Raw genomic sequence first — 12245 nt, forward strand, 5'->3', positions numbered from 1 at the left:
TTAATCAAAACTCTGGGGTATGTGATGATTGGCCATATCCCCAGAGTTGTAGGGCGATGGTTTGACAAGCGTCTGAGGCCTGGTTTACGCTTAAAATTTAGACGGAGCTAGCTAACTTGCTCAGGGAGTTAAAAAAATTCACATTCCCTAGGCTGGCATGGTGATGGTGTTGGTGAAGATGAATTCATGGTGACGTCAATGGACTAATGTGTCATTGACTAGCTACTGCCACTTGGTGATTACCTGCAGTGACAGGAACACCTGGCCCCATAGCCATAGTAGCACCTGAGTGTAGACATGAACTATACTTGACTTAAGTGCCTGCATCTCAGTGACTTTTAATAGGGCATAGAACTTCTAAAGACTGTGTGTTCTCGGACCATGTTTAAGCGTCTGTCAGCACAGCTGTGTAGGTCGGGGTGTGCTCTCTAGCTTGGCACATCTCTGCTAGGAAAAAGCTGTACTTATTTTGCCCTTGTGTAGGGAAACCATATTATGTTACATCAGCGATCAAAGTAGTACAAGCTGCACCTGCACTCGGAGGGCTGGGCTGGCATAGTACACAGGTAAAGCTGTGCTAGCAAAGCCTTTCTGCCCATCCCACCTCAGGGACTAGGGCTCCACTCTTGCAGGATTCGTAATTATCATGGGGCTAATGTAGAAGCTCTTGCAAAGCTTATAAAGGTATAAAGCGCAGATATTTTTCCAAATTAGAGCTCTCCCACCCCTTCTTTAATGACTATCTTGAATATCGCCCAGGATTTTAAGCAAAATCTGGGTGTATTGGCATTGGACTGCTATATAAGATAAAGACAAACACAAAAGGAGGTATTTCTTTACATGGCGCACACTCAAGCTGTGGAACTCCTCGCCAGAGGATGTTGTGAATTCCAGGACTTTAACAGGGTTCAATAAAGAGCTAGATAAATTCATGGAGTTTAGCTCCATCAATGGCTATTAGCCAGGATGGACAGGAATGGTTTCCCTAGCCTCTGTTTGTCAGAAGCTGGGAATGGATGAGAAGAGGGAGCACTTGATGATTACCTGTTCTGTTTATTCCTCTAGGACACTTGGCATTGGCCATTGTTAGAAGACAGGACACTGGGCTAGATGGATCTTCAGTCTGACCCAGTATGGCCATTGTTATGTAATCAGAGTCCCTTGCCATAAAGCAGAGTTCTTTAAATGACTAAGCTTTCAGAGAGTTGTTCTTTCCTGCAAACTAACGCAAGCACTTAGATGTTCTGAGACCTTGGTGCGAACATTGGGGGTGCACAGAGATTTTGTGAGTTTGTGTGCCCCCTGTGTAAAATGCAGCTGTGCACAGGCAAATCAGGCCCATCTTGGGGCACGTTTAGCCCTGGATGTTGGCCCCTTAAAGCAACAGTGTAGAATGGCCAGGAGTGTGGACCACATCTTGTGCTTAACTTCTCTGCAGGTTTGAAAAGATGATCAGTGGTATGTACATGGGGGAGCTGGTCAGACTCATTCTAGTGAAGATGGCCAAGGAGGGGCTGCTGTTTGGCGGAAGGCTCACCCCGGACTTGCTCATCACTGGACACTTTGAGACCAGATATGTATCTGCTATTGAGAAGTAAGTAAGTAAGGGACTGAGCAAACGGTTCCATCTTAAATGAGCCTCCCACACTGGAGAGGAGGTCAACCTCATTTCCTCAGCATGTGTGCCCTTGGGAAGAGAAAGGACTGTCTAGCCACCCGTGGGAGATGTGTTATGTAGACTGTAAGTAGGAAGTTAGCAGGTTCCCTCTCGCTCTGTGAGATGTGACTACTTAAGAGAGAGAATTGTAGCAATGTCAGACTGGAAGGTACCTTAGGAAATCATCTAATCCAGTGCTGTGCTGAGGTAGGATCATCTAGACTATCCCTGATCATCCAACCTGTTCTTAAAAACCTCCAATGATAGGGATTCCCCAGCCTACCTGTTCCAGAGCTTAATCACCTTTAGAAAGTTTTTCATACAATCTAACCTAAATACCGCTTGCTGTAGATTAAGCCAAGTGTTCCATCTCCTACCTTCAGTGGACAGGGAGAACAAGTAATCACTGTCTCCTTTATAACAACTCTTAATATATTTCAAGACTTGCCACACTCCTCAGTCTTCCTTTCTCAACATGCCCAATTTTTTTATCATTTTCTCATGGGTCAGATTTGCTAAACCTTTGATTATTTTTGTTGGTGTTCTCTGAATTACTTCCAGATTTCCATATCCTTCCTAAAGTGTGGTGCCCAGAACTGGAAACAGGCAGCCCTTTGAAGCTTGGTCCATTCTGAGTAGAGTCAGACAATTACTTAGTCTGTTGATTCTCCTGTTAATACACCCCAGAATGACTTTAGCCTTTTTTACAATGTTGTCTTGTTGACTCATTCAGTTTGTAATCCACTGTAATTGCCAGATCCTTTTCTGCATTACAGTAAACTCTTTCATACCCGGCACTCCCCGGACCAGGAGGTTGCTTAGATATTCAAATGTTCTGGCTAATAGAAAGGTATATCTACCAATGGCATAACAGTGAAGAAAAACAAGATTAGATATTAAGAAACAAACAAAAATGTAGCACAGTACTTTGTTTACCAGCAGCAGTAGTACTGTATGCTGTAAACGTATATTGCATTTGCTGTATTTATTTGTATTTACTTTCACTATGCTCTGCTTATGGAAAATGTGACTGAAATATTACTTATGGCTAAAATGACTTACTTGAGAGTTCCAGATGATAGAATGACAGATATGAAAGAGTTTCCTGCACTATATTGATTTAAGAAACTGCTGTAGAAATTGAATTTACTTTTAAAAAGGCTCCTAAATGCGAGTTACAGCGGTAACCTTTTAAGTGGGCTGATCTTCATGGCTCTCTCTAAATTCAGCAGAGAGAAAGTGACGTGATTCTTGTCGCTTCCTTGGGCTGCAGTATTTTTTTAACACATCGTTTGCTTTTCTTCTTTTTCCCTTGTGAGTGTAGTATGTGGCACATGTCTGGACTGAATTTCATTTAATCGATTTCTGATCCGGTCTCCCATTTGTCAAGGTCCCGTTGAATTCTAATCCTAATGAGAGGAAGCCAATCCAGGAGGGACTTTTTCCTCAAAACTTTCCAAGTGTGCTCTCTGCTCCATTGTCCAAGTCATTCAGGGAAATATTGAAAAGCCCCAAACCACTGTGGGATCCAATGGCTCTTTTGAGTATTTTTTTTTTTTTTTTTTTTTTTCCACTGTACAGTAAATTTCATGGAGAGCTTATTTTCCCAGTTGATGAGAATGTGGCTGGACGTTGTCAGAAGGCTGCTGAAATCAAAATACATCACACTGCGTCTCTCCATCCATTAGGCCAGGAGTACTGTCAAAGAAGGAAATTAGTTGGTTCAGCATGATTTGTTCTGGACAAATCCCTGCTGGCTGTTACTCATCATCCTTTGAAGTGTAGCTAAGCACTGGAACAAGTTTACCAAGGAGGTCATGGAATCTCCATCATTGGAGTTTGAGGAAAGGTTAGACAAATACCCGTTAGCAATTGCCTTAATCAGGGGTTCTCAAACTTCATTGCACTGTGACCCCTGTCTGGCAACAAACGTGATGACGTGAACCCAGGAGCGGGAATTGAAGACAAAGCCTGAGCCCTGTTGCCCCAGGTGGGTGGCCCAAAACCTGACCCCCAAGCCCTGCTGCCTCCGGACAGGTGCATAGTCCAAGGCTTTGCCTTTGGCCCAGGGCAGTGGGTCTTTGACTTTGGCTCTGGCAATCTCATTAAATAATGTTCCCTCTAATTTTTTCCACCTGTGGATGGAATAAATTTTGTTGTGTGCACTGAGGGATGTGCACCACCAATAGAAACACAGGCTGCTGGCTGTGGGTGGCCATGACCGCTTTGCTAATCAGGTGGGCAGCAAGAGAACAGCTTACAAGGAACACTGGTTGGAACCTACTTCGGAGTCCGGCCCCACAGTCTAAGAACCATAACTTAGTCTTGCCTCATTGCAGGGGCCTGGAGTAGACAACCTGTTGAGGTTCTATGATTCCATTTACATGGAGGATAAGAGATGGGACAGGCCAAAACCTTTACACTTGGAGTTAATCCGGCAGTATCTCAGACTATTCCAATGAACTTCTCTTTGTGTTTCCCTGACGTTCAGGGAGAAGGAAGGGCTACAGAAAGCCCATGAGATCCTGACCAAGCTTGGGCTGGAGCCGTCGGCGGAAGACTGCATCGCTACCCAGCACATCTGCCGGATTGTCTCCACGCGCTCCGCGAGCCTTTGTGCTGCAACACTGGCCGCCGTGCTGCGCCGCATCAAGGAGAACAAAGGAGTCGACCGGCTACGCTCCACAGTTGGCGTGGATGGCTCGGTGTACAAGAAGCACCCCCAGTAAGTCCAGGGACCTCGGTCAAGCTTGGAGGGTGTGTGAAGGAACAGTCAGAAAAGGGCAACAAAAGTGATGAGGGGTTTGGAATGGGTGCAACATGCAGAGACGAAAAGGACAGGGACTTTTCAACTTAGGTAAGAGGAGACTAAGCAGGGGTAGGTTAGCAGTCTATAAAATCATGACTGGTGTGGAAAAAGTGAATCAGAAAGTTGTTTGCTTGTTGCCAGAACAAAACTAGGGGGCACACAATGAAAGTAACAGGCAGCAGGTTTAAGACTAACAAAAGGAACTTTTTCTTCATGCAGCGCATGGTAGACCTGTAGAACTGCTTGCCAGAGGAGGCTGTGAAAACCAGGACTTTAACAGGGTTCCAAAAAGAACTAGATAAATTCATGGAGGACAGGTCCATTGGTGGCTATTAGCCAGGATGGGCAGGAATGGCGTCCCTAACCTCTGTTTGTCAGAGGCTGGGAATGGGTGTCAGGAGAGGGATCACTCAATGGCTACCTGTTTTGTTCACTCCCTCTAAGATATCTGGCATTGGCCACTGTCAGAAGACAAAATACTGGGCTAGAAGGTTCTTTGGTTTCACACAGTATGGCCATTCTCATGTTCTTGTATTTTTGGTCATAGGGGATCATGCTGAAGCAGGACAGGGATTAAAGCAACCTAGTCCCAGAGCACTTAGAGGGCTGTGACTCCTAGTTAAGTTAGTGAGGGTTAGTATGCTGCTCGCAAATCAGTAGTGTATCAGTGAAGGCACAAGCAAAGTCGCTTTTAATAGGCCCCTGAGGGTGTGCCTAGCAAATGTCTCAGTTTGTGTTGGATCTTGGAGCATAAGGCTTGGGAATTGGATCCTTGGGGGTTCTGCTCTGAACGGCTTGTAGCTCAGTGAATGGGACGTAGCCCTAGACTGTTGGCAGACCCCGGTTCTAATCCCAGCTGTGTAAAGGTTAGTTTTCCTCCCAGTCTGAGGGGTCACCAGCAATTCTCCCTCTCAATTTTTTTCCATCCACGTGTGGAATATTTTTTTTTTCTTTTTTTGGTGCACCGACACATGCAGATGTGCGCTGCTATTAGAAACACAGGCTGACGGCTGTGGATGCTCTGCTAGTCAGCGGGGCAGCATTTGAATCTCTCTTGGGTGGCTGCCCAAGGGCCCAGCTTACAGGGAGCTCTGGTCACTGGTGTTCATGTTTTGTAAAAATGCTCTGAGAGGGTTGAATGAAAGGGCTGTCCAGGAGGGCGTGGAAGAAATTAATGAGTTGCAGGAAGGGACTTTCAGAACTTCACATATCTTGGAAGGCTAAGGACCTTAGCCAGGTTTAGGGTTGTGTAAAGCTTGGTGCATAGTCATCACCCAGGACTGAACCTGGGAACTAAAAGCATGAGCCTCCCTTTAGCTGTCAATGTCTGTATGTGGGCTAGTCACTAAGAGAGGGACACGGAGCACCACGCCGACTCACACCCATTTCTCTCCTGTGCAGTTTTGCTCGACTCCTGCACAAGACGGTGCGGAGGCTGCTGCCAGACTGCGACGTCCGATTTGTGCGGTCGGAAGATGGGAGTGGCAAAGGGGCTGCCATGGTTACGGCGGTGGCTTACAGACTGGCAGCCCAGCACAAGGAACGGCAGAAGACCCTGGAAGCCCTGAAGCTGTCCCATGAGCAGCTGTTGGAGGTGAAGAGCCGGATGAGGATGGAGATGCAGAGGGGGCTGAGCAAAGAGACACACCCAGAGGCCACAGTGAAAATGCTGCCCACTTACGTGCGTTGTACTCCGGATGGAACAGGTAATGTGGGGAGGTGTGTGCGTGAACCCACCTTTCCCCCTCCTGGATAGACTGTAAAGGTGCCAGAACCTTCAGTCTGAGCTCCTTTGTATTTCGGGATTTGGATCTTCTGCCTAATCCATTCAGGTGCCATCTCATGTAGGCACCAGGCATTAACAAACACAAGTCACTGCCCGAGACTCATTGCCCTATATTTTTGGACTCAGATTTGAGTTACGCATGCAGTGGGGTTTCTAATACAAACTTTGAAGCAAAGGAAGATCCTGAATAGCTTTTGACATGACTCCTTGGCCAGAGCACTGGACTAGGCACCGTGCTGCTCCTGGCTCACCTGCTGACCTTGCTGTGTGACCATAAGCAGGTCACTTTCTCACTCTGAGCCCCAGTTCTCCCTCCCACGCCTTCTCTGTGTTGTCTGTTTGGATTGTAAACTCTGTCGGCACGGCTCCTAGCAGAGCGAAGCCCTGGTCTCAATAGACGCTCTGTTCATTGTCAGTGTGCAAAGCAGAATGGGGGGCCTGGAGAACTGGTCATCTGTGTTTCATAGCAATTCTTCAGAACAGAGGAGTCCAGAGGGTAGATTCTGATTGCTCACTGGTTTTACTCCCATGATGTCAGTTTCCATGGGTGTCTGTGAACTGGGCCACCCTGAGTAGGTCCTGGGGCACTCCCCAACCACAGGTCCTGCCCTTTCCAACCCCTGCTCAGCCCATACCCCCTTGCCTTGATTATGGGGGCCTGGCACAGCAGTGGCAGGGGATAACTTCCTCTACCTTGCTCCCCTGCCTCTACCCCATGGATGGTGGGAGCTGGAGCACCCTGCCATGGGGTGCTTTTGCTTCTCTGTGAGTAGCAGGAAACAGGCACAGCAAACCATGAGGGTGGTGGGGAAAATGGGAAGGAACTGAGGTGACCCCAGCTGCGGCCACTGCACTGCCAAACACCCATAACCCCCTGTTCCCTCCCATCCAGTGTTCCCTCTCATTTTTTCCATCCATGGGTGGAATAAATTTTGTTCTGTGCACCAAAGCTCACCAGGCGGTGCACCACCAACAGAAACACATGCTGCTGGCTGTGGGTACTCTGCTGATCAGCCGGGTGGCAACTGAATCTCCCCTGGCCAGCTGCCGAGGCACGCAGCTTATAGGGAACACTGCTCCCATCCATAGGAGAATTGAGACAGCTGTCATGGGACCTCAGGAAGCCTGGGACGGCTGCCCTAGTTTGTCCTAGGGACGAAACGTCTCTGTCTGTGGGGTTGGAATTAACACCTCCATTTCCAGGTTTATAATCTCGCCTTCCTCCCCTTTACGTTGCATCCATAGATTGCTCCACTGGGTGTAGATGAGAGGCTGGGTCTGGCTGGGTCTCTGGGATGATCTGGGGCTGTAATTGGCTGGCAGCTGCTGGGGATAGCATTGTAACTGCGTTCATCTGGATTTCAGAAAAAGGAGACTTCCTGGCCTTGGATCTCGGGGGCACTAATTTCCGCGTGCTGCTGGTGCGTGTACGGAATGGCATGCGGCGTGGCGTTGAGATGCACAATAAGATCTATGCAATCCCACAGGAAATCATGCAGGGGACAGGAGAGGAGGTGAGCAAAGGCCAAGATGGTGTCAACTCTGGAGTGACCTAGTGATGTGGGTACTGGGTGAGCACTAGGAGACCTGGGTTTACCTTGGACAAACTCTTTTTTTCTTCTGTGCCTCAGTCTTTAAAATGGGGTGGTGATCAATGGGTCTTCTAATTTTTTTCCATTCATGTGTGGAATAAATATTATGTGCACCGACGCATAGGCAGATGTGCACCACCAACAGAAGCACATGCTACCAGCAGGGGGTGTCCTGCTAATCATCTGGGCAGCCCCTGAATCTCTCCTGGGTGGCTGCCCAAGTTCTCAGCTTACAGGGAACGCTGGTGGTGATGCTGCTCCACCTTTGTGAAGTGTTTTGACGTCTCTGGATGAGAAGTGATGTGGAAATGCTGTCACAATGGGGTTTGGGATCTGAAATTGCACCTTCCGTCACACCTGCAGGCTGGACACCAAAGAAGGATGCCCTAGTAACACCTACTTGTAGAACCACCAAAATCTTTTCAGAATGCAGCTATTGAGCTCCGCACCCATCGGCTGCAGATGCGTCACAAAGTCAGATGACCTATTTTATGGGTAGGGCAACTGAGGCCCAGAAGTTGACTGTCTTTCCAGATTGATTTAAGTAAAACTCTGCAAACTTTTTCAGGGTATGGTAATATTCCTCAAAAGCGGCACTGAAGCAAAGCATTTTGGGCTACCTTCACTGCTTTGCAAGCTGCCCCATTACAGAATGAGTGTGAAGGTGCAACTCTCCGGTGCCCCGTTGTGATGGTTACGAACAATAACAAGGGGCCAAGGCTTTTGGGGTGTGGCGAAGAGGAAGGAAGAGAGTGTAGGTGTGGTGCATTAAAGACTCAGCCACATGGAAGAAGAAAGGGCAGTGGTTCAGCGGGTAGCTCACCTGGGCGTGTTCCTGTTAAAAGACCGTAGAAATAAGCCTTGGTAATATTTCGCAGTCAGTGGGCAGAGTCCGAACAAAGCCATGGGCCCACATCCATTGTTGTGGAGTGGACCCTGCATTCAGTCATTCCCATCTGATGCTGCATTGTCTGTATCAGAGGTTCCCAACCTGGGTTCCATGGAGCAAGGATATTGCTGGGGGTTTGTTGGGGGGGGGGGGGGAAAGAAATAAAAATGATCATAAAAAAACAAGTTGTTAAATAAATTGCAAAGTTACAATCAATTATTATTTTTAAAAATCTTCCAATAGTGTTATGAATTCCTGTCCCAAAATTTATGCTATGGTTTCCTTTTTCGTTCAATGAAGTGTACATGGCCACTAGAATTGGTTTTGATGGGGGTCCATGAATGGTTTTGGGGGAATAATTAGGGGACATCCATGAATGATTTGGGGGGTGATTGGAAAGGTTGGGAACCATATGATGCCTGTGTGGCTCTGTTAACCCATCCGTACCCGTATCTGCTGTCATAAGGCCTTCTTCCAAGAGATCAAGCTGTTCTGTAACCCAGCCCCAAACCAGAGTTTGGGTTAAATTTTTATGGCTTGAGACTTCTTGTTGCCGGTAAATTATCCTTGTCAAGCTCCCCAGAGCTCCTGTTGAATTCAGTGCTCAGGATAAGGCCCAATGTGCCTGTTTCAAAGCTTGACTATATGTATAGGTGCTGCTGTATAATTAGCTAGAGGAAGACCTCAGTGGAGATGGATTTTTCACTGCTTGGTTATGTAGCTGAGTTGAGGTGGTACCCCATTAAATAGATCTGACCATGGTTAGTACCAGCTGACACATTCTTAGCTGGTAGCCTGGTACTTAATCAAGTTTCCTGCAGTTTCTAAAGCAAGTGCCTGTGGTTCTTTGTCTACAGCTGTTCGATCACATTGTCCACTGCATTTCTGACTTCCTGGAATACATGGGAATGAAGGGCGTGTCACTTCCCCTGGGATTCACCTTCTCTTTCCCTTGCCAACAGAATAACCTTGATGAGGTATGTCCAGCTACCTACAAACTAGCCTGTGTTGTGTTTTTTGTGGCACTGTTCAGCATGGAAGATCACTTCCTTGTCTTCCAGCTTCCTTTTCCTGCCTCACTTGTAATTTTCTTGCCACCTCTAGACATTTCTCCTTATCTTGACCCTACCTGACCTGAAATCTTGCTCATGTCCTAACCTCTTTCTTTGCCATCTATCCTACTGTTCCCTCTTCCGTGGTGTTCCACTGAACACTGTTGGTGGAGCAATTGTGCTCCAAGATGGACCATGATTGGCTTTTCTTTTCCGGTCTTCTTAGCCACATCAAAATCCTCTTTGTGCCTTTCTCTAATCTCATCCTCCTTGTGTCCCACCAACCGTAGGGCTAAATCCCATCAGAGGATAACTCATGGATGTCTTTCTCAAAGCGTACTCTCTTTATTTTCATCTCTGTCCCTTCCAGGTTGTTTTGCATGGAGGGATGTCTTGTGACTCATTGTACCTTTATCTGTAATTATATTCAAATGTTACTATATTAGTATGTGTGTTTTTATTAATTCTAACCATAAGCAATGCTGTGCATATCACATAGATAAAGGTGAGGCCTATCCAAAGAGCTTGTGATCTAAATAGAGCAAATCTAGATAAACAAGGCACAACACAAGTTTATTCCCTGGATCTCCTTTGTGCCCAGTCACAGACTGCAGTGCTAGTGGTCAAAACAGTGAGTCAGGTCTAGTGCTTGGATCAGGAGGTGGAGTTGGGGGTGGGGTGGGGGGAAAACAAGGGAGCAGAGCCAGTGGGCAAGCCATGGGTTGGTGCTGGAGTCAGTAGCTTACAGAAGCAGGGAACTGGAACAATGCAGGAAAACCAGGCCCGATGTAACAGCCATCCAGGGATTCACCTAGTTGCTCAAACAACTTCTTGTGCCTCATCTGGCTGACGTGAGAAGTCTGAGCCAATCAGAGAGGTTGGATCTCTCCTTCGATAGGAGTTGCCTGGATGGTCCCTCTCTTGAACTAGGTTCTATCCGCTCACGCTCTCCACTGGTGCCAGCAGTTTGAATCATAGAACACTAGAACTAGAAGGGACCTCAAGAGATCGTCAAGCCCAGTCCCCTGCCCTCACAGCAGGACGAAGCACCGTCTATATCATACCTGTTAAATATTTGGGGTCAGTGTTCCCTCTAATTTTTTTCCATCCATGGGCAGAATAAATTTGGTTCTGTGCACTGAGGCATGTTCAAATGTGCCCCACCCATAGAAACACACGCTGTTCCCTGTGGGTGGCTGGAAGCACTTTGTCAATCAGCTGGGCGGCACCTGAATCTTTCCTGGGTGGCTGCCCAAGCGCTCAGCTTACAGGAAATACTGGTGGGGGTGATCCACCCCTTTATTCCCCTCCTGGCTGCTGGCAGCCTGAGGGTTACTGTCACCCTAAGCATGGGCCTGCATTTCTGACCATCTTGGTTTAGCAGGTTTACGCTAAAAACCAGACCCTTTAAGTTACCACCAGTTGGGCACCTAAAATTACTAGCTGCTCTTAAATCTTGGTCCCAGTTCCCTTCAGCTTTATACGTGAACTGATGTAGCTAAAAAGCCAGCTCTTAACGGATGGGATCTGATGTAACTGTTAAGTCTTTGGTTGCTGCTGTACTCTCTTCCCCACCCCCCTGGCTGATTGTACCTGTTGTTTTCTTTTTAAGGGGATACTCCTAAAGTGGACGAAAGGGTTCAAAGCTACTGGCTGTGAAGGAGAAGATGTGGTGAATCTGCTGAAAGAAGCTATTCATAGGAGAGAGGTGAATGGCTGATCTGAGCGATCAGGACGCGGGCAAGAGAGAGATTTGCACCTAGTGACTCATAGCCAAGCTGTGGTTGGAATGCTCACCGTAGCTAGAAAGGAGGTTTAGTTGTCTGAGCGTAAGGTCAGTAAGGGGCTAAATGACTTAGTCCTCTGCAAGATTGGGCTCAAGACCTCCAAAGCCAAAAGGATGGGTCGCTACAGCTGAAGCTGTTGGACTAAGTCCCCCAGCTAGCAGCTGTAGCAGATTTAGGTGTGTAGTGCTGCTGGGTGTTCAGCAAAATGTAAACTGCTTAGAGCTGCAGGTTGTAATCCTAGCACAGTCACCCAACTTTTCAACTTGCCAGTGCAATGAGCCAAGTTCCAGGCAGTGCTACCTGGCTGAGGGTATTCTGGATGATGCCCTGCTTTGTAAAGTGATTGGATCTGCAGATGAACAGTCCTAAGCAGTACATACAGTCAGAGGGAGTTGGCTGGACCAAGGGCTCCTCTGCAGCTGGTGTCCAGGCTCTCCTGGAGGGTCGTGAGCATCCCGACTGTGCTCCTCACTCTCTGCCCCGACCACCAATCTCTTCTGTTAACCCTGGCCGGGCTCCTGGCCATTGGCCCCCCCCACCTGCTGACCCAACTTCTGCTTCCAGCTCTAGCTGGACTCCCAGCTGACATCCAGTCCGCTGCTGTTCTCCCAGCTGGCTCCTGCTTCAGCTGCTGGGACTGTCTTGTCCAGCAGTATTTCTGGTCCTGCTGGAC

General features: G+C 47.7%; 1 protein-coding gene across 1 annotated transcript in view; it reads left to right on the forward strand.

Annotated features, from left to right (window-relative positions):
* Positions 1–12245, forward strand: part of HK2 (hexokinase 2) — a 59630-nt gene that overhangs the window by 36342 nt on the left and 11043 nt on the right. The window contains exons 8-13 of the mRNA XM_074981941.1: positions 1439–1594; positions 4149–4382; positions 5868–6172; positions 7618–7766; positions 9591–9710; positions 11398–11493. Coding sequence (XP_074838042.1) covers positions 1439–1594; positions 4149–4382; positions 5868–6172; positions 7618–7766; positions 9591–9710; positions 11398–11493 — 1060 coding nt within the window. The remainder of the gene's footprint in view (positions 1–1438; positions 1595–4148; positions 4383–5867; positions 6173–7617; positions 7767–9590; positions 9711–11397; positions 11494–12245) is intronic.

The sequence above is a fragment of the Carettochelys insculpta genome, chromosome 31, assembly GCF_033958435.1.
Source record: "Carettochelys insculpta isolate YL-2023 chromosome 31, ASM3395843v1, whole genome shotgun sequence".
NCBI classification, from domain to species: Eukaryota; Metazoa; Chordata; order Testudines; family Carettochelyidae; genus Carettochelys; species Carettochelys insculpta.